The following is a 24113-nucleotide window of genomic DNA, read 5'->3' on the forward strand; positions in this document are numbered from 1 at the left end:
AAACAGCAGTGCCGATGAACTTCTCCACCAACAAGCAAATCGCCCTGTCGCGCTAAGAGATACTCGAACGCGGCAACGGCCGGGGCGACGGGTTTGTTATCAAAAAGGAGGATGTTTGGAGAGAACCTCCATGAATAGCTTGATGGTGGTGTTTGTCCCCTAACAAATTGAGATGGCGAACGTGCGAGTTTGTGGGGACTGTCCTCGATGATGCCAAAACTTGGCGGATGCCGATACAAAAAATCTTGGGAAGCTCTCGCGCTGCAGGTGGCGCGAGCCTGCGGGCGCGCAGGTCCAGAGAGACCCGTTTGTCAATTTCCCCGATATAAGGATATCGAAACGGCAGGTGAAAGATACACGTATTGGTCTGTATCTCACGTGATGTGTCAGCTGACTAAGGCAGCTCTGTCTTTGCTCGCCTCCTTCCGTAGCACCTAGGTGCTTTAGGTACGCGTAAACATGAGTCACAATAGGAGGGGTCTGACCTTCAGAAAGGAAAATACAAGGAAACGGGGCTCCCTCGCAGTCCGCCGCGGCCTTTACAGGTTAATTATGCTGCTACCTTTTTGCCGTGCTTCAGGCGACCTTGAATCTTGCTTGACAGTAGGAACCACAGTGCTGGGCTCCAGAACGTTTTCGCCTGTAGCCGAAACCCGCTAAGCCCCAAATCGCCCCACCAGAAAATCACCATTCACTAAAAAATATTATCGACCCCTCCTCTTGGTTTTCTCCAACCGATCGTCAGGACCACGTCGCGGGGCTTCGCGAAATCCATCCACAACCGCATCGAATTTCAGCCACACCCCGAATTCGACCTTCACCATGTCCCGGTTTTTCCGTGGCGGCGACGATAGCTCGTCTGAGAGCAGCTCCGACGAGGAGGAGCTGTACACTTCCTCCGAGGAAGAGGAGGAGGAGGACCAGGAGCAGCAGGAGTCCTCTGAGGAGGAGGACGAGGACGAGGAGGAGTCGAGCGATGAAGACGAAGGTCCCAAAAAGACAGGGCTGTCCCGTTTCCTTGTCGACCAAGATTCATCCGAGAGCGAACAGAGTGACGAGGAGGGTGCAACCAAAGTCAAGAGCGCCAAGGACAAACGATTCGACGAACTCGAGGCGACAATCACCACGATCCAAAACCGCCAGAAAATCGATGATTGGGGTTCTATCGCTAATGGTAGGTCAATTCTCTGCCCTGAAATTCGAGGGGTTCGAGCGCAGCGGTGTCCATGATTCTCTAACCAGTCCCAGAGTTTGACAAGCTGAACCGCCAGGTCGTCAAGCTTCAAGATGGTGGCAAGGCTCCGAAGTCATACATCAAATGTATTGCCGAGTTGGAGGACTTTTTGAACGAGACCCTAGCGAAACAAAAGGTCACACCGAAGAACAAGAAGTTGAACGCCACAAATGCTCGTGGTCTTAACGCTGTCAAGCAACGCATCAAGAAAAACAACAAGGATTACCAAACTCAAATCGATGCGTTCAGGAAGGACAGCGATGCGTTCATGGAGTCTGATGAGGATGAGGCCCCTGCGCCTCAACCCTCGAGGGTTCGGTTCCAAGAGGTAGTGGCGCCCGAGGAGCCCGTGGAAGATGAGGACGGTGGTTTTGCGAGGGTCGACCGCCGCGGCAAGGCCGTCCCGTACTCCTCCGAGGGTATCCTGAAGCACCTTCGCGCCATCGTCGAGTCGAGAGGCAGGAAAAACACCGACCGGGCTGAACAGATCAAGATTATGGAAGAACTCAACAAGGTTGCCGAGACCCCGTACCTCAAGATCCGCGTTCTTCAAACACTTGTTTCAGCACGTTTTGACCTCGGCTCTGGTACGACAAGTTCAATGCCCCTAGAACACTGGAAGGCTGCCGAGAAAGAACTAGCGGCCCTGCTCACCATTCTTGAGACCAACAAGGACCACGTGGTAGTCGAGGGCGCGGAGGAGTGGGACGATGACGAGAAGACCCCTGTTCTTGGACCGGACGACAAGTACATCAAGGTCCCCGGAAGCATCGTGTCCTACATCGAGCGCCTAGACGATGAGCTCACTCGCTCTCTCCAAAGCATCGACCCTCACACATCCGAGTACATTGAGAGGCTGACGGATGAGGCATCCCTGTACAACATCATTCTCCAAGGCCTTCTCTACTACGAGACCATCCGAAAGGACGCTTCCCTAGAGATCCCCCAAGAGAGCGTGAACCGGATCATCCAACGCCGCCTAGATCACGTCTACTTCAAGGTATGGAGTTTCAAGCAGCACGTGTGCTTGTCCTTTTCTCTTGTGCGTTTGCTAACTATTCCCAGCCGTCTCAAGTTGTCAAGATCCTGGAGGAGAATGCCTGGAAACAAATTTCAAGTGCCGCTGATTCTGTGATCACGCCGCGAAGCCAGACCGGGGATGCTGGGCAGCTAATCTACGTCCTATGCAACTATCTGTTTGACAACAGCGAGGGCATTATCAGGGCCCGCGCCATGCTCTGCCAGATCTACTTTTTAGCTCTGCACGATGACTATTACAAGGCCCGTGACATGATGCTCACCTCTCACTTGCAGGAAAGCATCGCCAACTTTGATGTTGCGACACAAATCCTGTATAACCGGACGCTTGTTCAAGTCGGCCTTTGCGCTTTCCGCAAGGGTCTTGTCTACGACGCGCAGAACACGTTGCAGGATATCTGCGGCAGTGGACGCCAGAAGGAGCTACTTGCTCAGGGGGTCATGATCCAGCGTTTCAACCAGGTCAGCCCAGAGCAAGAGCGTCTGGAGAAGCAACGGCAGCTGCCGTTTCACATGCACATTAACCTCGAGCTGCTCGAGTGTGTCTACCTGACTTGCAGCATGCTTCTCGAAATCCCGCTCCTAGCCCAGATTGGCTCTTCGCCGGATATCAAGAAGCGCGTCATCAGCAAGACATACCGCCGTATGCTCGAATATCATGAACGGCAAATCTTCACCGGTCCTCCGGAGAACACCCGTGACCACGTCATGCAAGCGTCTAAGGCGCTAGCAGCGGGCGAGTGGAAGAAGGCCACCAACTTCATCCACAGCATCAAGATCTGGGACCTCATGCCGAGTGCGGATGAGATCAAGGCGATGCTCGCTAAGCAGATCCAGGAGGAGGGTCTCCGGACGTACCTCTTCACCTATGCTCCATTCTACGACACCCTGGCTATCGAGACCCTGAGCACAATGTTCGAGCTTGATTCGGTCAAGGTTGCTGCGGTAGTCAGTAAGATGATCAGCCATGAAGAGCTCGCCGCTGCGCTCGACCAGGTCACCAACACCGTCATCTTCCGGAAGGGTGTAGAGCTCAGCCGTCTACAAAGCCTCGCCCTGGCGCTTTCAGACAAGGCCAGCGCCCTCATCGAAACCAACGAGCGCACTCTTGAGGTCAGGACTCAAGGGTCGGCGAACGCTTTCAGCAGGAAGGACGGAAGGCAAGGTGGCCAACGGGGTGGTGGGCAACGGGGTGGAAGGGGCGGCGCGAGGACTGGTGGTAACGCGCAGCGACAGGCCGGTGGCACCCAGTTCACCGGCGGTGCTTTGGGTGCCGCTGTGCGTGGGTAGTGCAAAATGAGCTTGGGGTGATGGGGGTTTGCGTGACTTTCATTTTCCTATTGCATTAGGAACTAGGGCATGTTTCGCATGGAGATTGATCCGGTTGGTGTGTTAATGTTTCGCGCCACGGTAGACGCGGGGTAAAATACGCAAAATCATGAACTTCATTTTCAAACTATTCAGTGTGACGAAACGGTTGTGGTGGATGAAGCCTTTTCCTCCGGGCGCCGAAGGGTGTGGATTACTGTTGTCCATTTCACGATACCTACAGTGCCGGACAAACCAGGAGAATTTGACTCTTCGTTTGATACTTCTGGGGCTGATTTGGATGAATCATGTCGCGAAGGACATGCACATTCACCGATATTCCACTGGCGTAGAGGTATGAGGACTTGTAACTAACCAATGGTGTCACTTGCAACGGGAACAAAGGCCTCGGTGATGATTGTTTTCTGGGAAAGAACCGATGGCCTCGGAGCTGCTGGTGACCTCGACGCAAGGCAGCGTTGTTCCGGGCTACCGCTGTAGCTGCCGGCTTGATTCTCTATTTTCAGGAGCTGCAGGTATGCCATAAATAGCAACATGTGACAAACGCCAGGATTTGGAGACCAGGCACTATCAGGCCGTTCTCCTCGTAATTGTCAACACCATAGCAAGAGCCCAAACGAGAACCGAAATCCTCCCCAGATTTGCCACCACCGTACCCATGTCTGCACAATTACAGACGACGACCACGGCGACCACCCTTGCGGCGGGTAGAGTCAGAGGGCGTGGGGGTAACGTCCTCAATGCGGCCAATCTTCATGCCAGCGCGGGCCAAGGCACGAAGAGCCGACTGAGCACCAGGGCCAGGGGTCTTGGTACCGTTGCCTGTCGAATCGTCGATCAGCAATTGCCCATAGGGACGGAAGATAGGGCAGATTCAGGCTTGACTTACCACCAGTAGCACGGATCTTGATGTGGAGGGCAGTGATGCCGAGCTCCTTGCAGCGCGCCGCGACATCCTGGGCAGCCAACATGGCGGCGTAGGGAGACGACTCGTCACGGTCGGCCTTGACCTTCATCCCGCCGGTCACACGGCAGATGGTTTCGCGGCCACTGGAATCACCCAGAACGTTAGCCTCAGAACCATTTTGTTTTTTTCTGCTTCATCGCCCGCCTAGGGAAGGAGGGCAAGTGTTTCCCCTTTCGCTTCCCTGACATCGAATTTCGGGTGTTCAATAGCGTACGAACCTGAGATCGGTGACGTGGACGAAGGTGTCGTTCTTTAATTTAGTTCGGTCAGCATGTCGTCTGCGAAGATGAGTCTTGTGGGAAAGAATGGCAGCTTACGAAGCTGGCGAAGATGCGGGCAACTATAAATCGAAGCTATTAGCGACGATCGCGAAAATGCGGCGGGATGGCTGAACTTACCGCCAAAAACGAGCTCGCCCTCACGGACCTGGGGGCCCAGGGAAATGTTCTCCTGCGCGGGGCGCGCGGCTCTCTTAGGGGGGGCCATCTTGACTGTGATCCAGTGGTTTCGGGACTTGTGAATGTTGTTCCTTCGAGATGTTCCGCTCGGCGGGAAACCGTCGGGAATTTTGGATGGGTGCGGTGAAGAATGCCCTACCGTGGCTGGCGGTGAGAGGCTGCAGAAAGCGGGGTTTGAGGAGGGAAATTCTGTCTTAAGCCCTAAATACCATTTTATGGTGGCCCCACTGTTTTCCAATCGCTCGGGCTTTTTCTTGTGCCCACTGAAGCGAATTTTCTTTTCCTTGACCGTGAACCGTGCAGACGACAACTTTAGCAACCGCCGGCCGAGTCGACAACAAACAAGATGGCCTCCACGTATGCCTCATTCCTCGTTCATTCTTTAAATCCCTGATGGTACCGTCGCGTGTAACTTGATATGAGATTCTGCAGATTGGCGTGGTCCTCTCACTGGATGCCTTTTCCGGCTTCGTCTTGCGAACCGGGCATCGCTCCAGCTCGATCCCTCCCGCGATTCTCCCTCTTTCCTCCAGGCCCTGATTAGACGGGTCTGCAGATTGAGAGATGTGCCGCGGGGTGTTGGGGTTGAAGGCCCTTCAATGCCTTCTCCCTTGAATTCAGTGCCGCCTGGCCCGACCCGTCAAGACCGCGTGTCTAACGCGGAAGTTTCGGTCGCCAGTGCGAGCAAATTGTCTTGGGCGTCGCTCAGGGTGTGTTGCGAGATGGTACTTGGCTCTTGGTCCCGAGTCGCTCAGAAATGACTACTCCGCCAAAGGCATCCCATCAGTCGACCTATTGACAATCGAGTCAGCCACGAGAGAATGTCGCACCTGAGCAGCAATTCTCCACCGGCGCTCTACCACATACTTCGGTATGCCGGACTACGAACTAATCGGAACATGCAGGTCCGTCCCCACTCAGAACGATGTTCTCGTTCCTGAGACCCTCCTGAAGAAGCGCAAGTCGCAGGAGAAGGCCCGCGCTGAGCGTTCTGCTGAGCAGGAGAAGCAGAAGAAGGTTAGTGTTTTGTCCTTGAGCCATTTCCCGGGAACGACATGATGCACAACAACACCTAGCGACTAGACCAAGCGTCAATGCTGTTGCTAAACTTAACCATCTTTCGGGTCTGATCGAATTCTATGGGGGAATCTCTTTTCCTGGCACTCGTCTAGCAATCGCGATGATTTGCTAACCTTGCCTCCATCCAGGCCAACAAGGAGAAGCGCGGTGTTATCTTCAAGCGTGCTGAGAAGTACGTCAAGGAGTACCGCGACGCTGAGCGCGAGAAGGTCCGCCTCTCTCGCGCTGCCAAGCAGGATGGCTCGTTCTATATCCCTGCTGAGGCCAAGCTCATTTTCGTCATCCGCATTAAGGGGTAAGCCAACATCTACGGCTCATGGTTGTTTGTGACTAGCATGCTAACCCCCCTCGCAGTATCAACAAGATCCCCCCCAAGCCGCGCAAGATCCTCCAGCTCCTCCGTCTTCTCCAGATCAACAACGGTGTGTTCGTTCGCGTCACCAAGGCGACCTCTGAGATGATCAAGGTTGTCGAGCCGTGGGTTGCCTACGGTTACCCCAACCTGAAGAGCGTCAAGGAGCTCGTCTACAAGCGCGGCTATGGCAAGGTCAACGGCCAGCGCATCCCCCTCACGGACAACGCAATCATCGAGGAGAACCTCGGCAAGTACGGCATCATCTGCGTGGAGGACCTGATCCACGAGATCATCACCGTTGGGCCCAACTTCAAGCAGGCTTCCAACTTCCTCTGGCCTTTCAAGCTCAGCAACCCCAACGGCGGCTTCCGCACCCGCAAGTTCAAGCACTTCATTGAGGGTGGTGATCTGGGCAACCGTGAGGAGCACATCAACGCCCTCATCCGCCAGATGAACTAAAAAAAAAGGGGTGGTTTGAATGGTTCTACGGCTTTGGTCTCTCGGGTCATGGGAAGTGGCATAGGCGCTTGGTGTTAACACAGGGAATGAATTGAACTTGATGTCGCATTTTGCGTACCACATCTTATTCACCCTCAGAGCTTGTGATTTTAGTTCACGGTCCCGTCGACCAGGGACGGCCAAATGCCACAGAGTTGTCAACGTTTTCAATACCACACCATTGTGCCACGGTACCACGCCTGATGTTATGTTCACCTTCATGACTCTCGTAGTGTACATATCCCACGTCCACCGCTCCAGACCCCAACCCCAGCAACTTTCAAGCACCGAGATTCAGTAGGGAACCGCGTCATATCTTGATATCGAAACTCGTCCCACACCCACAACTACTTGTAGCATGTGGATTGTCTACAATCTTAAACTGTGAGCCAATAAGCTCCATAGTAAAATCGACCTTGCTCCCCTTCAGCAGTTCCAATGACGGTAAGTCGAGGATAATCTTAGGCGCAGCTAACGCTTTGGGGCCATCGGCGGATGCAAATGTGAATATCGTGTCGTCTTCGTTGATGGTGGCCGAGGTATTGTTTGCATCCTGTTCTTCGGTGACGGCAACTGGGTGTGTGGGAAGTGAGGACGGGAGCGTGACGAGCTTCATGAGGTATTGGAAGCCGTGACAACCACCGCTCTCGACTTGGATACGAAGGGCGAGGTTGGGGTTGGAGTCTTTGGCCATTATCTCGGAGAGGCGCTAACGGGAGGAGAGGCGGAGGTATTAGTCACACATGTAGACACGCCCGGACATGGGTATGCCAACGGGACTTTCGTACCTTGGCTGCGCGTTCGGTGATCTCCAGCACCATTTCATTACCATCTTCGTCCTTTTGTGGGTTGAACAGGGCTTGAGTTGCGTGCCGACGGACAGAATTCGTGAAACTACGGGTGGAGGGAACGGTCGTGGTGAGTGGTGTTATCGTCGGGTGTTGGCGGGATGCGACCTGTGGTGGGAGTAATGTTCTCGATATGTATGTGTAGCGCGCAGAACGGCGTATTCCGTTTAATGAACTCGTCGGTATAGCGTAGTATGCCCGACTAGAAGGTGCCCGGGGCGCCATCGTGGCCCTCGACCGCATGGGCACGAAGAGGTCCAGGATAGGGAGGGCAACGCCGGATGTGAGCGGTTGCCGATGCATGCTGAGGTGAACAAAGAGACTGGCCGTTGCAGGCGCATCGACGCACCGTAAGCTCGGCATCGTGGCTATAGACAGCTCTTCCGCGTCTTTATTTCGGACGGGATATCCAGAGTTGTCGGGATGCGCCGGACGGGAGCTTTCGCCGCTCGGTTCAGGGTTGCGGACCAAGCGGATTTTGCGGAAAATAAAATTTCGGCATGATGTCAGGTCCCTGGAGCTCCCTCGGGGCTCTTCAGTCGGAGAGTACGGAGCTTAAAGTGGGGCAGCACCCCGCCAAACTTTGTCCGCCTTTGATTAATCAGTTAATGGGAAATGATGCGAATTGGATTGGGTACACTATTACTTGACACGGCCTCCCTTGATGGAGACAACGACAATCCCGACGATTCCAGATATATCAAGCAACAAAACATGTCTCTCAAGACAAGGAACCCGACCCCAATCCGAGACTCAACAAGATCACACTTAACGAGTTGACCGAAGGGGGCAACTAAAAATACAACACGCGCTCCACGGTTACAAAAACATGGCTAGAATACATGGCCCGAATCGAACAAGACGGCCGAAAGTTACGAGTTCCCGGCATTCCACTCCCAGCGCTCCTCTGTGCGCACCTATAGGAACATGTATCCCTACTCACTCGAAAATGGAGAACAGCTGAGACCCATCACTAGGGCATGGCCCAGAATCCAGCCTCCCATTACCAGGCAAAATGCAAGTCTTGTTGTTCTCGTTGCTGGGCGCAAGCGCGAAGCTTGTCTGGCCGATAAACGGGAAGAGCTGGTTGCCGTCGGTTTTGCCGTCTAAGGACGGGCGGTCAGCGAAGCGAACGAAAAATTAAAGTCAAGTTTGGTTGGCAATGATACTAGGGGACTTACCACCGTCGGCACGGCCGCCGCATGAAAACAAAGTGACCGTATCGCCCGGTTGTCGTCTTCCATCGAAGCTGATACAACCTTGAGTCTATCAGGAGGCAAAGCAGAGTCAGCAACCACCACTTTTTACAATTCGTCTGGTTAGATACACCTACCAAAGCGCTTACAACCAAAGCCGCCGGCTTTTGCGGGTTCGGGGCATTATGTTTTCCCTCGGTAATGACATCCCACTTCTCATTTGGCGCCCCTGTGCAGTCAACTAGCGATACCGGGATCAAGTTCTCGCGGAAGTCGCCTGCCGTGGGATCAATGAACAGGCACTGTCCGTTAGGAGCACGTATCGACACGCTACTAAACGCACGCTTGGCCGTCTCGTCACGCTGGTGTGATTCGGCGGCAGCGGTAGGCTGGAGGGTGCCGCCGGCTCGGGACACAGGTACGGGATCCGTGGGGTTAGCGGTTGGGATGTTGGCGTTGTTATTGTTTCCGTTCCCGTTTCCGCTTCCGCTTCCACTTCCATTCCCGCCGCCAGCTGCGCCGGTAGTCGCTGCTTGCGTTGCAGACGCCGTCTGTGCTGCTGTGCCGTCACCACTTGGGGAGGGCGCGGCGGTTACTGTTCGAGTAGTCTTGGTGCAAGTAGTCGACGATTCACCTCCGGGAGTGTTAACTTGACCCCCAGCGGCATCTCCAAATTTGAAAGATTGGCCGGCGCCACCGCCGCCACAGTTGGCGATGTCGATGGCGTTCCCCTTCACAACGAGGCAAGACCCGGCTTGGTTCTGCGGCTCGAGCGAAAGCGGGCCAGCACCACCCTTGAAAGCGAACAGCTGCGAATCAGCAACCTCGCCCCCTAAGTCACGATCGTCAGTTTCTGAAGTCTTCGGTGGGACAGGGGCACCTTACCTCCATCAGCACGCCCACCACATGAAAATAGAAGGACCTGATTCCCGGCAGCCCGGCGGGGATCAAAATTGAAGCACGCTTGTGTCAAGGTGCTAACTATGAGCATAGCATTGTCGGCATTGATGTGTTTACCCGCCGTAATAATATCCCAACCCTGCCCGTCGGTCGATCCACAATCGGCGACCTGGATAGGCGTGAGGTTGGCACGGAAGTCTCCTGACAGTTTATCGACAAAAAGGCATTTGCCATCGGAAGTCTGACGTTTCGTGTTAGACAAAATCAGTCTGTGAAGCATGGAGGTAGCTCGTACCTTGATCTGAACGTTGGAAAAGGCTCGAGTTGCACCAGCATCGCGCTGCTGGGCTTCTGCTGTGGCTTCCTCGTTCAATGCGTCAACCGCCCGGATACGGAAAGGCATGGCGTAAATGAGAGTAGCCCACGTGAGTAGTGAAAGGAGAGTAATAGGGGCCATGATGCTGATGGGGCCCCGGGAGAAAGAGCGTGTGAGTTAAGCCAGGGGTTGACGCCAGATCAACTAATAAGAAACGAAGGTATATGCCCGCACCGCAGGTAAGTCAGGCTTCGAAAAAGGAACGGAAAGGCAGTGTCAAGGAAAGACAATATTCATACACATCATGCCTCAATATCGACACCTAGGGAAAGAGAGAGACCGGTGGCGGAGGCCCAACGTCAGGGGACAGCGACCGAGTTGGGACTACTTATCCATAATGACTCTGTCCTTCACGAGCTTTGGGCGCGTCCAGGAGTTAATTGACGCTTACATCCAATGTTACCGTGGGAAGAGGAAAGTCCCATATTTGGAATCTAGGGGGGCTTTCTAGCTCCTAGATTAGAGTTTCACCTACCCCGCAACGTGCAGGTTCACGAACATGGCCGTTTCGCGCCGGATGTCGTGGAGGCAAGGGGGTGCTAGAGGTGGACTAGGGACGAAGTCGGGCGAATGACCCATTCCCCTTAGTGGTACGCTGCCGACCACGTAACGGGAGCTGAACGTTTGGATGCAGTCAGAAAAATGGCACCAAGGCGGCGGTAACCCGTGCAGCCCATGTGGTTGTTTGGTCAACGGCCCAGGGAACGAACGATTGCCACTAATCCCGGTGGCGCATCATGAAAATCATTTTATTCCTCCACTCTGGCGCCAGTGTATACCCATTCATCGAAGGTCTCTTTTTTAAAACCGTGGTCGCAGGGAGAGCGACCTCGAGATGATGAAACACATGTCGTCGGAGATCGGGAGGAGGCGCTCGCCAAGGCCGGTACGACAGGCCTCATTCACATCCCACGCCAGCCCCATGGTTCGGTGGACTGCACGGAATTGGATGACAGGTGTAAGGAGTCGTCCCATGTTTCGCTGGCCGGGGCCAAGGAAGAAACAAGGTGATAATGCTTTGCATCTGCAGACACGTTGTTCCTGCGTCTCATCTCCGAGGCCCCCTTCCCCAGCCGAAACAGGTGTCGTTCATTTTTCCTCTTGTCAGCCGAATCAAAAACCTCACCTGCCCTTGCCGCCGCAGTGCCCGCCGAAGATTGAAGGGAGTCACGTGTAGATTGATAGGTAACAGTCATCCGTGAACCGAACTGTTTCCTACATGAAGAAGAGCTGGAAATAACGACGAGGCGTAAGACTGGTACTGCCCGAGGCATCAGTTGAGTCAATTGCGACGTCTTCGAGTGCCTGAGCAGTCAAGGACAGAAGTCGGCAGAGCGGCTGGTCGCTAGTTATACGAATAGGTGAAAATTGAATCTAAGCGCTGTTACCCCTCGATGCTTCAACATTAAGACAAAAGTCCCGGCCCGGTCCGGCCACACGGCCTTGTTGAGGAACGGCGTCTTGTGGAGTATTGGGGGCTCACAGCAATGAGAGTTGTCTTCCAGACCCCTCACAATCAAAAGCTGCGAGGTCAGGCTGGTAAGGGTTAGGGTTATATTAGCCCATGATCAAAGGGCCGAAGCCCTAAGATTTCGCAGGAGCGCCAAGACTATTCCCCACCCTAAAATTTCAAGACACCACCTCAATTCGAGACCAGAGCACAGCGACAGTTTCGCACCATCACGAACGATCAATCCTACCGTCTCCGCTCAAATCCCTCCAAACAAACCGCCAAAATGCCCGGAGGTGTCACCGTTCGCGATGTCGATGTAAGTGTTTGCAGCTCTTCGCCGTAAACGGCCTCTGCGACCGAGACCCGAAACATTCTTCGCTGTGCGACTCGCCGCGAGCGAAGCTCGGCCGTGATGAGCCTCTACCACTGGCCGTCACAGCAGCAATATGGAAGATGAAAGGGAGCAGGCGTGAGGGGGTCGAAAGATCTCTGAAGACGGAATTTTGCTAATTGTGTTGTCTTTACTGGCGAAAAGGCTCACAAGTTCGTCGGTAAGTTTGTGTGCCAAAAACCGTTCCTTACCCGACACTTGGGCGTTCCAGCTATGTAGTTCATTGAGAAAAAACTAACGGTTTATTAGCGGCGTACGCGGCTTTCTTGAAGCGCCAGGGCAAGCTCCCTGTGCCCGGTTAGTCCCCGGATCCGAACAACGAGACTCCCACTCGGCTCGACGACCACCATATCTAACCATAGCTCTTACACAGGTTGGGTCGATACCGTCAAGACTGGGCCGGCCAAGGAGATGCCCCCTCAGGACATCGACTGGTACTACGTCCGTGCTGCTTCGGTCGCTCGCCACGTCTACCTGAGGAAAACCGTCGGTGTTGGCCGTCTCCGCAAGGTCCATGGCAGCGCGAAGAACCGCGGCTCGCGCCCCTCGCACCACGTCGATGCCAGCGGCTCTGTCGACCGCAAGGTTCTGCAGTCGCTCGAGAAGATCCAGGTTCTGGAGCAGGATGAGGAGAAGGGTGGCCGTCGCATCACCCAACAAGGCCAGCGTGATCTTGACCGTGAGTTTCGCTAAATCCACACTATGGTCTTGTCGTCATACTAAATTGAGATGCAGGTATCGCGCAAACGGTCGCTGAGGCTGATGAAGAGGAGGAGGAGGATGACGAGTAGAAGATTCTCCTTTTTCGGGAAGGCTTGTGTAGCGCCGCCCCCACGCCGTAAGGACGCGGTATCAGGGCTGGAAGCACCATGTGGTTTGGGACTGGTCATGATTCCCGGTAGCATCTAGTTCAGGCGTTATAAAAGGGATTTCTGGCTTGCTTGATCATCTGAGCCTGACCCTCGTCTCCACCCGCACAGTCAACCTCGCTGATATCGGTTCACACCAAATCTGATACTACTCGTTCATTGCGTTCGTACCACTCCTTCCTCGACGTGAAACTTGCCGTATCTAACGACTCGATAACAATGTTCCCGTCCTCTATTCCTCGACCTCTTGCCGTCTTCTTCCCATTTTCATCCCTCATTCTCTATTTCAATCCTCGTGCCTTCTCGCGTTCCCACTTCGCGCACCATCTTCCGTTTCACGTTGTCCCGACTCGCCTCTCCTCTCTCCGACTTTTGCCAACAGAGGCGTGGTTCCTCTCAGATATTCTAGCGGTTTTCAAACTTGATCCCCTTCTTTCCTCACATTTCTTTCCTAACCTTTCTGTCCCCAACCAAGGCGCTTTCTGGACCGGTTTTGGTTCATAGTAATTTTCAGGCTTGACCACGATCAAAATATTGAAATCACAGACTCGGAAGCGAATTGTGGTTCGCATTCTTCTTCCGACTTTCTCATCGACTCGGTGTAGGTATAGCGTTGTTGCTTTGGTGCTACATTTCTTGATTCAGCGTTCAAATGGTGCTTTACCTGATGCCCAGCTGTTACAGCTGTCAGCTCTACTGTGATAGAACGCGTGCTAACAGACTCTCTTGAGGGATACCTGCCTTTTCCTCCCGAACTGACTTAGCGATGACACAAGCCGAAGCCGAGGAGCTTAAGGCTCACGGCCTCAACGACTTGCATGTTGCAATCATTCTTGGACAACTCGGTCGCGTCAAGGAAATCCTCAGTGATAAGATACACACGGACGAAATTCTTGAAGCCCCCGACATGGATGGGACCACGGCACTAATGACAGCCGTCCTCGCCGGCCGTCTTGAAATCACCCGGTTTCTCCTTCAGAATGGAGCCTCAGTGCTAGTGCGAGACCTACGAGGCCGAGATGCCCTCGCCCACACCAAGACCAGCCCCTTCGGGGATAAGCTTCAGTTGTACAAGCGCCTCGGACTACCGTCTATGACCAGCGTCCAACACACCGAGAGACAAGTGATAGCCAAGATCCTACAGCATTCTATGGCACTAGAGTCCTGGTTAGTTGGACATTGACGTTATAACCCGCCCGTCTTCCCATCTCCTAGTTCAAACAGGCGGGGATGTTTTGTCGTAACTCTTTTTGGTAAGCAATATTTGCTAACAAACTAATCCTATGTACAGCCGTCGAAGCGGGCAACATCAAGATGCAAGGCCCGTCTTCTTGAAGGAAGGAAAGACCCTCACGATCCTACGCCCGTCTCTAGAATTCGAAATCGCTAGAGCGAATCTTGAGATGGCGACTACCGGGTTCATCGCCTCGGTTTCCAGGCCCGAGGTCAAGACGGCCGCCACGAGCGGCTGGCTTCCAAATGAACGGCGAGGCCCACATGTCTTAGATACTGTGAAGTATCTAAGGCTAGTGGGCTCTTTAGCGAGAGTGCTTGGGGTTGAGCTGGAGGCATCGTTCCGTGATACTAACGGGAAATCCCTACCAGAACACAATGGGAGGTTCACAGCGTCTCATTCTGTAAGCTCAATGGTCAGGCCGCTAGTTATATTGGACTAACCACCTAGCAGGAAAAGAAATTAGCTACGTTTTGGGTCATCGCTGCTCTACATGCCAACGTACAAACAACAGATCTCACTCGGGTAGCCGAGCTAGGGGATATCAGGTTGCCGCTAGCATGGCGGGAGGCTATTATATATTTAGACCATTCTCCCTGTCACAACGTACATTCCCCCTGCTTTCCCTTTATCTCACGAGTTCAAGGACCGTTTTTATAAGCTAACCACTTAAAGCTGAGGACAGTGCTGGGAGTTTCTGGATGCCATAAAGCGAATGACGGGGATCTCGATCTTCGTCGAGGCATGTGAATTCCTCACGCGCGGTGACCGAAAGGCATTGATTGGTTGCCCCAAATGCGGATGTGAACGTTGCAAACGGAGGTTTCTCATGGAGCAGACAACGGCCGCTAGCACTGAGGGTGTTTCCAGTGATGGTGGCGATGATGCCAAAAGTCGACGTTCAGGCCCGGCGGAAATACGGCCCAAGACTAAGCCGGTGCCATCTAAAGCACCGGAGGTATGTGTCAAAGCATAAGCCCGAAGCCTCAGTGACTTTTTACTGACCTGGGCTTTTAGGCGTGGCGGGTGTATGTGGATGACCACGGCAACGAGTGCGCAAAACCCAGGAGTCGGCGGATTGACGCAGATGAGTTTTCGTCTCACCTTGAAGCCTCGTTGCCGTCCCCCCAGCTCCCCTCCGGTACATCTAGCCGAGCTCCAACCGACAGCGACGAGGAGGCACATGTCTCCCAGGGCTCACCGGCGGGGTACGAAACGCCCCTATTTCATGAACCCATCTCCACGATCGCTGGCCGGTCTGGGTACTTCAAGACGGCTTCACGACAAGCATCCATGGAGGCCAGACCAAACCTTGCGCGATTCCTCTACAAGGGCCGCAACCCATCCACTCATGCTAGACAGGCACCGCCGTACCAATCAGGCGGCCCTAACCCGCCCCAAATAGCGAAGACGCCGGCCGGTAAGAAGAGGGCCGAGGCAAAGAGCGCGGGGGGGAGGAAGAAGGGTAGGGCTACTAAGACGCGGAAAGAGCAAAGCATCCGCGCGAGGAGTGGGTTTGCGCGCGCTGTTGAACACTTTAGGCAGAAGAGAGGCGAAGGCGATAGAGGGGTATGAGAGATGGTGCTAACTCCAGCAATCATTGGAACGAGCTTTTTTCCTCCCCTCGTTTGTATGTTTTAACACTCTTTCCCCCTTTTCGAGGATCCCTTCTGCAGCCGTCAACTTACTGCTTCAAGAAAGGAATAATATGAGTAGGCCAGGGGGGATATCTTCACTCATTGTAGTTTCTGGCTTTGCACACTCGCGTAGGTAGTTTTATCTCTTTCAACTGAGTTGCAGACACTATGTCACGGTTGCTGCCACTAAAAGTGGTGATAAATACGACGCTAAAATGAAAAGTAAATAAGCCGCTCCGTCAATATCTTTCAAGAAGTGATATGAAAAGCCGCCAACCTGACTCCTTAAACTTACAGGCATTCGCTGCGTTTCTCGTCCTAAAATGCCCCGCCAAATCTCCAACTCACTCAACTCGTGCTTACGTGATTCTGATAAATACGGCCTAGCCATCATATCTGACCGCAAACGAGGCAAAAAAAGTCATTAACGGGTCCAACGTAATCCGTCCAGCAAATTGTACGGTCCCGACACTCTAGAAAAGCGATACATTGGTGGTGTATAAGCAACACCGAACCGAAACGCAATGAACCCGAGCGAGTCAGCTTGTTCCGTGTCCAACTCCGGCCCGGAGTCTCAGCCCGAGATCCAGCCCGGGGTCCGGACCGACAACATGCAGTCTGCTGATACGGCAGCGGAGCAGGAACCGGCTCAACAACTAGATTCAGAATGGGAAGAAGAACAACAAGCAGAGCCAGAGCCAGAACCTGAACCGGCACTCCCACCCCTTACCCCCCAAGAATTCCGCGTTTACAACCGTCTCGCGGAGCAGATGGAATACTTCGTAAGGCCTCACCTGCCGCTCCTTTTCCCGGTCCCCCCTCCCTCACCCGGGATGCCCTCCCTGTTGACCCCATACTCACCCCTCGAACAGCACGACCACTTCCGCCAGATGTACACCACCCTCCAAACCGCCTGCACCAACCGCCGCCGACCTGCCGGCATGAGCCTACGCCAATTCCTCGACGAAGGCCTGCGCCTAGCCCGCTACCTCGAAATGCACCACTCCATCGAAGAAACCCATCTGTACCCGCTTCTAGGGCGCAAGATGCCCGCTTTCCGGTCTTCCGCGTCTCCATTTTCTTCTTCTTCTAGGGGAGGAGGGAAGAAAGGGAAGGGAAAAGGAAAGGGGGGTAAGGATAAGGAGTCTTGTGAGCTTCTTAGGCAGCATCAGGTTATTCATGATGGGATGGATGAGGTGGCGGCGTACCTGCGGAGGTGTAAGGATGGGGAGTGTGAGTTTGAGCTGGGGGTGTTGAAGGAGAAGCTTGATGTGTGTGGTGATGTGTTGTTGGCGCATCTGGATCAGGAGGTGGCGGATCTGGGAGCGGAGAGGATGAGAAGGTATTTTACGCTGCAGGAGATGAAAGCGATTCCAATGTGAGAGCGGTGCATGTTTGTGTAGGGCGCACGGGAGCGGGCAAGTGTCGTTTAGCTGGAACACGGATTGTGTGTTTGCAACATGAGGTTCATAATGGTCATGAATATGTACTGGGCGCATGTCATTGTCAAATCATGTGGAAGTGGCGGAATATAGCAACGCTTATCACCAAGTATTGTGTCTACCCTCGCTCAGACTCTATCAGACGCTGGTATCTATCCGCCTCGAGCTACACTGGCCTATCCATAAGCGAGATAGCTGTCTCTAAATCATTTGTTCCTTGATCGAGAGCCTCCTCCGCCAACGCAACTCCATCGCTCATCGTACGTGGTCGTTCTGAAAGCTGGACTGTATCTCCCTGAGGCTCTCCGGGTACCAAGTTATACTCCTCCGAAAGCCGACTTTGCTCATCACCGTCCACCTCTGGAAGAGGAATCCAGCACGCTAGGATGTGCTCCGGGTAGCAAACTTCCGTCCGCACAGTCTCTTCGACATCGTCGGCCATTTCCCGGGGAATGGCAGCGAGGCTGCTGCTCCTTTGGGGGATGGGGGGGCGGGAAGAAAGGGGAGGTAGTGAGCCTCGATTGTAGGATTGTGACCGTCGCGTGGAGGACACTCCAATGTTGTTGGTACTTGAAGCAGGATCATTAGGCCCAGGAGATGGCTCGGGATCGATGCGAGGCTGAGTCACGGTTAGGGCTGGGGGCGATAGGTAGAGTACTAGATTCACTTACGAATGGGATGGCACTGCATCCTAGGTCTTTGATTAACCCAGCGTCCCCCACAGGCCGTCTGCGGGTAGGGCTCGAAGAGAAGCCGGTCGCAACGGTGGGCAAGATGTCACCGTTCAAAACACCGTCCAGACTGACCCACGATTTTTGTCGGCCGATGCTATGACAAGTCATGCAGGCCTTGTACTGGCACTCAAAATCCCGACGTGGGAGCCATGGCTGGTCATCATGTGGATAGTTGTACCTCGCGGGAAACCCGTCGGTGAGCCCGAGATGTTCTCTCTCGTCGGCTATCATTTTGTGGACCTAGACTCGACGTTAGAACAATTACCGGGTTTCTAAAACAGATCGTGTAGTGCCCACATTTTCCCATTGTGTTATAAGAGTATAGACCTGCTCTGGTGTATAGGACTTTCGCTGCTCCAGAGACTTCTCCGTCATAACGCTCAGCGCCTCGCCCCGTACGTCGGGGCCAAACTTCCCCAAAGACATCTCTTCTGTAAATTTGCGCCCGATATCGTCGTAGGTTACCTGGACACATTGTTTAGCCACAGCTCATCTCATATGCCCGAATAAATAAGATCTGCTTTACCGGAATCTCGCTATCGCTTGCGTCGATAATAAGCGGTTCCCTGTCTACCACACAGCGGTACAGCATCCCGCATAGGGGTACTCGCCCGCACCGCATACATGGGAAAGGCGAATTGTAGATAATCGCCATGCTCGAGTGCTTACAGTCGGGCATCACAACATCGGGACGCCGATACCTCACCGGCCGGGCCGCGAACCATTTTGGAAGACTCTGGGACCGGGCTGGGAAGCCATCGTCGTCATCGGTGTCGTAGTTCAACTCGGTCCTGACCGATAAACCGCATCCGCTCGCTTTTGGGGGGTCGTCCATCTCGAAATGGATGATATGAAATGTCAAAGGCAGAAAAATGTTGTGGATCCGCCAATGTCAAGCTCAATATTAGCATTTCGAGATTTTTTCCGGGCCTCGGGGGGACTCTCGTTTCCCCCGGGATGTGAACAAGTTGGTTGGCAAGTCAGGACATCAGCGGGCAAGAGCAGAGTTTTGGCTAGCTATCTATGCCGTCAGTTCTCGCATGAGATAAAAGAGAAGCGGAGCCGGAGTCAAAGCAACGGATGGTCTCTGTGCAAAAGCGTGTTGCGTGCCGCAAGGCTGCGAGCTTTGTCTGCACGGGTAAGAGATGAGGGCGTAACCATCCGTCAACCAGCTGCCAAAGAGACGTTCGTGCAGCACATCTCGCATCCATTGTGGGAACAATGATGTCGAAGTGACTGAGATGGCAATGGGCGGAATTTGCAAGTCCGGATACAGAGGTATCTAACTAGCTGTAGTGAGCGAGTGAGCCTGTGGATGCCCTTTCCCTCTATTGCGACTTCCTTCGTAGATGTCGTTCTCCTTGAGCGGGACCGGCTACTTCCCTCGTCTCCTCCATGTCCCCGGGACTACCAGGTACCTAGGTAAGTACCAGGACACCTAGCGATGAACCTTGGGAAGAATGGAAGTATTCCCGGACGTGAAAAGATATATTTCATCTACAAACGCCATAATGGGGACTGATACCTATGGCGTGGATTGTGTCAACGTCGGGATGAATGTACGGGAGGAGTTGAGACTTCAAACCAAAACAACCTTGAAATGGGACGCCTAGCTACGAATATTACATAACTAGCTATTGCAAGTGTCAACGCTCAGATACACCGCTGTAAGGGCCCGGGAAGCGCGGTTATCAATCGCCTTGCCGGCCAAATTGTAATGACGTGAGGTCAACGCGCTTGTTCACCCAAACCAGGACAGCGGGTCGGTCTCGGCTCGATCCGCGAAACATGGTCAAAGACGACGACCTCTCTTGCGTATGAATCGGATCGGACTTCGAAACTGAGAGACTTGCCAGCCCTCGGGCCAATCATGGACAAAGATTGTCTGGCATGGCCGACGTCGCGCGTCGCGAGGGAACGCCCCATCGAGTGGGCCGAGGTCGAGAACACGGACAGGGATCCGCGCTTCATGGGCTCATGAGCAATCGGACTAGGCCATGTTTTTGCCCAGACTTGCAAGCAAGCCGCCGCAGCAGCTGCTGACTTGTCCTCGTTCCAGCTGAAGAGCCGCCTGGGGAAAACAAAAACCTCGGCCATTGGACACAGTAACCAATCAGAAACCCCTGTTATGGTCGGCTTCCCGGGCCCCACACGCGCCCCTCACTCAGGGCCAGTCGCGACGCCCAGGGCGACAGGGGAGCACAGCTTGTTCCCCAGTCCTCCCAGCCCCTGCTGCAAAAGCCCAGCCTCCCCTTTGATCTCGTTTCCGACGGGCCAGGGCCGATTTTGCGACGACGGCTTTCTCTCCCCTCTCCAGCCAACCCGAACAGCTCGAACAACTGTCTCTTCTTTCCATCAATCGTGTGAGTCCCTTTCCTATTCCCCCTCTCTCCTGTCTGGCGTGCCCCTCAGCGCAAACGAAACCCTATTTTTTTCGACAGGGAAAGGAATGCTGGAACGGGGAAAATAAACAAAACAAAAACGCAAGCTCGCTAGCACTTTTGTGTACATCGAGACCCGCCCGATCCCCCCAGCAATCCCCAGTGTAAACAAACCGTCGACCCGACGCAACCGCCGCATCGCCAGCTCGTAGCGCACCGCAAACCCGGCGCAGGAGTTGTGCAAGAGGCTAATCATACACCACGTATATCCAGAATACGCATTATTACCTTACGAAACCCAAACATCCAGACCGCCACGCGCGCCCCGCTTCTCCTACGCTTAGTAGATGTCGATTTAACCACCGCGCGCCATGTCGGTCAAGATCGAGCGGGATTCGTACAGAGAGGCGATCAAGGATGCTGTCCTTGATCATGCTGTGAGCAAGGGCGGCGTCATCGGCCATACCGCCGGCGCCATCTCGGAAGCGGCCCACGGCAACCTGCCCGGCACCACCGGCAAGCACCCTGTTGCCGCCGTCGTTGGTACGGCCATCACCGGCGGCCGCTTGAATGCGGGCACCAAGGGTTATCTTGCTGTACGTTTTGCCCCGCCCCCGTCGTCGTGACAAGGCGTCATGAATGAATTATGACACCGAAGGAACCTAGCTTGGAAAACCCCAAGCTTTAGCTAATGCTGTCTCTGCCTCTAGGCCTACCTCAAACAACTAGAGGACAACCCGCTGCGCACCAAGATGCTGACGGCCGGCACCCTGGCTGGTAGCCAGGAGCTGCTGGCCTCGTGGCTGGCCAAGGATCGCAACAAGCACGGCAACTACTTCACTTCCCGTGTGCCTAAGATGGCCGCCTATGGTGCTCTTGTCAGCGCACCTCTCGGTCACTTCCTGATCTGGCTGCTGCAAAAGATCTTCAGCGGCCGCACCAGCCTGAAGGCCAAGGTCTTGCAGATTCTCGTCAGCAACCTGGTGGTACGTACCCCCTTTCACAATACTTGGTTCCTAGAATATAAATTCCTAACATAGTTCTAGGTCGCTCCCATCCAAAACGCCGTCTACCTCGTCGCCATGTCCCTCGTCGCCGGCGCCCGGACATTCCATCAGGTCAAGGCAACGGTGCGCGTCAGCTTCTGGCGTGTCATGCGCGTAAGCTGGATCACCTCGCCCATCTGCCTGGCCTTTGCGCAGTATTTCCTGCCCGAGCACACCTGGGTGCCCTTCTTCAACCTCGTGTCCTTCATCATCGGCACGTACATCAACACCATCGCCAAGAAGAAGCGCCTCACTGCTCTCCGCAAGAAGCACTTTGGCGAGGGCGGCCGCGGCTCCGGTGGCAACTCTGCGGTTGGCGGGCCCCGCCCCGAGGACTACCCGCCTCTCGGCCCTAACCCCCCTTACTAAGCTATCAACTTAAGAGGGGGGGAAGGAGAGCGCCGCAAGATAGCGGGTTGACGAGGGCAACTGGAAGCACAATGTAGTGTGTGGAACGAAGATATGACCATGGCACTGCCCGACGACCTGCCGTCATCTCCGCCCCTTTTCATCTTCACAGGACGGGTGGGGGGGATGGCGGGTGAAAAAACGCAAACGACTGAACGGGAGAAGAGGGGTCGGGCAGGTTAGCTAAGTTGTGTTACGACGGGATTGTGATATATGTTTCTGAAAGCGTGCGGTGACGACGGCGGCAGGCGGCTCCTTTGCGGGAGTTTTCGGGTGGATGGAACTGAATGGTGGTTCTTGGGGATGGGAATACCTTGTATAATGTTCGTCGGATTTTATGTTATTATTTTTTACGTCAGGTATGGACTGAATCTTTAGCTCTTTCTGTGCGCGTGTGATGCTAGCGTGAGGGTGGATGAGATGAGATACAAACAAATATGTCCAAGGTAGTTTGGAAGTACGTTTTGAGTCGTATAATTGGCCCCAGGGCTTGTGGTGTACTTGCGGTTGTTAAACAAATGATGTTTATGTGGTATCATCACGCTACTTCGATATCCAACACAAAACAAAACCGGAGTGTTCGCAAGGAGTCAACACCATCATCTCATCATCTCTGATACTCCATCCGTCTTCAACCCCCCCTCGTCTAGGCTTGTCACTTTTTGCACCAACGCCCAGCTATGCCCAAGAAACTTGTCGCCGGGAGCTTTGCCGATTTGATCCCGTACTTAGTAACCGGTCTTCGTCCTCGTCCCATCTGGTAGTCGTTTCAATACCCCCCCTCACGTGCTTTCGTAGTAACGCAATGAGCGTGTCAGCTCCTCAGGTACGCCAGTCATATATTTGGTGATCCCCCAGTCGTCATATGCTTGCCGGTCTGCTCGTGGAACTTGTTGATGTGTGTATTTGTGGTTCATCAACTCGCGCGGAGGAGTCCGCAGTGTGAAGAGGACGCCGTGCCCTTGGTGGCTGGCCCAAGTCTAGCCGTTTTGATTCTTCTGCGCTGCGTTGGACCGGGGGAATAGTGGGAGGTGTTGTCGGAGCGAAGGCCTGGTGGGGAGTGAGAGAGAACAAGCAAAGCCCCGTGTTCCTCTCCTTCACCATCCCCGGGACGACGAATAACGTTTCGATCCTTTCTTTATACCCCTATCCCTCACACCCCGCCAGTAACCTGATCCCCCAGCATAAAGCTTGGGCTCCAATACTCCCATTCGTCCGGCGCCTGCTTGTCCACCCACAACATACCCTCGCCCATCAAGTCCTCCAACGCCGTCTGGGCACGGGCACGTTGCCAGCCGAGGTTGGCACGTAGCATCGACACGCTAACGTATCCTAGCACCTGCGCCGCTTCGAGGACGGCGCTCTGGTCCGTGTTGAGCTCCTTGGGCACCGACCGAATGTAGGGACGGCGGCCGACTTGGATAATGGAGTAGGCGGAGCCGAGAGGTTTGAGGGTGGCGACGGCCCGGAGGATGTCATCTCTGCGGAGTTGTCAGTCATATTAATGGATGACCCGAGTGATAGGGATAGGAGCCCCTTGCTAGAAGTAAAGAGAGGGGTGATGAAACACAAGAGCAAACTCACTCCGTAATCTCTGGCGAGCCCTCCATCCTTGCCTTCATAATCCTCTCCCGCACTTTGCTCAGCTCAATCAACCCACCATTCTCACTCCTCGTCTCACCACACACCTCAACCACCCGGACCGCCAACTCAAAATAAAAATCATTCACCGACCGCCCCAGCAACTGCGCCCAAATAGAATTACTGCCGGCACCGCTTCCACCACTATTACTGCTACTGGCGAGCGGGTCCACCCCAATCGCAGCACACATTCGCGCGAATTGGGCGCGAAACGTCGGGTTCGAGCGGATATCGCGGGCGTGGGTCTGCGCGAACTGTTGTAACAAGCTGCGGAAGACGGCAAGTTGAGTCTCGAGGGCGGCGGCGTTGGAAGTGCGCAGGGACGACCCGTGGCTGGCATACTGGGCTGAAGTCAGTCGCGAGCGGTCGAACGCGGCGAGGCCGACGCCTTTGCGGGACATGATGATTCTCCTTGCTGGTCGTCTTGTTGAATTCCCTGTTTCTGTATTGGTATGGGAAGGAAGTATATTCTGGATGGGCGGGGTTATTTTTCGCAAATGTGGTGATTTCTTTGATAGAGTTGAGGCAGAAGTGCTGGAGGTGATGGGTGTTGAGTTGATGACTTGAATGAGTGACGTGCAGTGGGGCAAAGGCAAGA

At 54.2% G+C, this 24113-nt stretch overlaps 11 protein-coding genes across 11 annotated transcripts; 7 read left to right on the plus strand and 4 right to left on the minus strand.

Annotated features, from left to right (window-relative positions):
- Positions 1-822: 822 nt before the first annotated feature.
- On the plus strand, positions 823-3562 carry C8A04DRAFT_34458 (eukaryotic translation initiation factor 3 subunit C; the record flags this gene model as incomplete). The annotated part of the gene is made up of 3 exons (XM_062782830.1): positions 823-1174; positions 1249-2234; positions 2300-3562. The coding sequence occupies 3 exons, from the start codon at positions 823-825 to the stop codon at positions 3560-3562; spliced, it is 2601 nt and encodes an 866-aa protein (XP_062640257.1).
- Positions 3563-4271: 709 nt separating this feature from the next.
- Positions 4272-5054, minus strand: C8A04DRAFT_34459 (uncharacterized protein; the record flags this gene model as incomplete). The annotated part of the gene is made up of 5 exons (XM_062782831.1): positions 4272-4423; positions 4491-4651; positions 4787-4818; positions 4886-4908; positions 4967-5054. 5 exons carry the CDS (start codon positions 5052-5054, stop codon positions 4272-4274), a joined length of 456 nt encoding a protein of 151 aa, XP_062640258.1.
- Positions 5055-5372: 318 nt separating this feature from the next.
- On the plus strand, positions 5373-6920 carry C8A04DRAFT_34460 (60S ribosomal protein L7; the record flags this gene model as incomplete). The annotated part of the gene is made up of 4 exons (XM_062782832.1): positions 5373-5383; positions 5932-6043; positions 6235-6401; positions 6461-6920. 4 exons carry the CDS (start codon positions 5373-5375, stop codon positions 6918-6920), a joined length of 750 nt encoding a protein of 249 aa, XP_062640259.1.
- Positions 6921-7269: 349 nt separating this feature from the next.
- C8A04DRAFT_34461 (uncharacterized protein) lies at positions 7270-8309 on the minus strand (the record flags this gene model as incomplete). Its single annotated transcript, XM_062782833.1, has 3 exons — positions 7270-7668; positions 7748-8175; positions 8276-8309. The coding sequence occupies 3 exons, from the start codon at positions 8307-8309 to the stop codon at positions 7270-7272; spliced, it is 861 nt and encodes a 286-aa protein (XP_062640260.1).
- Positions 8310-8746: 437 nt separating this feature from the next.
- On the minus strand, positions 8747-10360 carry C8A04DRAFT_9382 (uncharacterized protein; the record flags this gene model as incomplete). Its single annotated transcript, XM_062785462.1, has 5 exons — positions 8747-8913; positions 8989-9073; positions 9141-9835; positions 9889-10144; positions 10199-10360. The coding sequence occupies 5 exons, from the start codon at positions 10358-10360 to the stop codon at positions 8747-8749; spliced, it is 1365 nt and encodes a 454-aa protein (XP_062640261.1).
- A 1655-nt stretch (positions 10361-12015) lies between these two features.
- Positions 12016-12914, plus strand: C8A04DRAFT_25083 (ribosomal protein S19e; the record flags this gene model as incomplete). Its single annotated transcript, XM_062779421.1, has 5 exons — positions 12016-12048; positions 12268-12283; positions 12373-12420; positions 12497-12802; positions 12859-12914. 5 exons carry the CDS (start codon positions 12016-12018, stop codon positions 12912-12914), a joined length of 459 nt encoding a protein of 152 aa, XP_062640262.1.
- Positions 12915-13758: 844 nt separating this feature from the next.
- On the plus strand, positions 13759-14175 carry C8A04DRAFT_25084 (uncharacterized protein; the record flags this gene model as incomplete). Its single annotated transcript, XM_062779422.1, has 1 exon — positions 13759-14175. One exon carries the CDS (start codon positions 13759-13761, stop codon positions 14173-14175), a length of 417 nt encoding a protein of 138 aa, XP_062640263.1.
- An 880-nt stretch (positions 14176-15055) lies between these two features.
- On the plus strand, positions 15056-15801 carry C8A04DRAFT_25085 (uncharacterized protein; the record flags this gene model as incomplete). Its single annotated transcript, XM_062779423.1, has 2 exons — positions 15056-15184; positions 15244-15801. The coding sequence occupies 2 exons, from the start codon at positions 15056-15058 to the stop codon at positions 15799-15801; spliced, it is 687 nt and encodes a 228-aa protein (XP_062640264.1).
- Positions 15802-16474: 673 nt separating this feature from the next.
- On the plus strand, positions 16475-17245 carry C8A04DRAFT_9426 (uncharacterized protein; the record flags this gene model as incomplete). The annotated part of the gene is made up of 2 exons (XM_062785474.1): positions 16475-16645; positions 16736-17245. The coding sequence occupies 2 exons, from the start codon at positions 16475-16477 to the stop codon at positions 17243-17245; spliced, it is 681 nt and encodes a 226-aa protein (XP_062640265.1).
- Positions 17246-20791: 3546 nt separating this feature from the next.
- Positions 20792-21835, plus strand: C8A04DRAFT_25087 (uncharacterized protein; the record flags this gene model as incomplete). Its single annotated transcript, XM_062779424.1, has 3 exons — positions 20792-21016; positions 21131-21406; positions 21467-21835. 3 exons carry the CDS (start codon positions 20792-20794, stop codon positions 21833-21835), a joined length of 870 nt encoding a protein of 289 aa, XP_062640266.1.
- Positions 21836-23027: 1192 nt separating this feature from the next.
- On the minus strand, positions 23028-23916 carry C8A04DRAFT_9359 (uncharacterized protein; the record flags this gene model as incomplete). Its single annotated transcript, XM_062785455.1, has 2 exons — positions 23028-23355; positions 23459-23916. 2 exons carry the CDS (start codon positions 23914-23916, stop codon positions 23028-23030), a joined length of 786 nt encoding a protein of 261 aa, XP_062640267.1.
- Positions 23917-24113: the final 197 nt, after the last annotated feature.

This window comes from Dichotomopilus funicola (assembly GCF_033296635.1).
Source record: "Dichotomopilus funicola strain CBS 141.50 unplaced genomic scaffold C8A04scaffold_5, whole genome shotgun sequence".
Classification (NCBI taxonomy): domain Eukaryota; kingdom Fungi; phylum Ascomycota; class Sordariomycetes; order Sordariales; family Chaetomiaceae; genus Dichotomopilus; species Dichotomopilus funicola.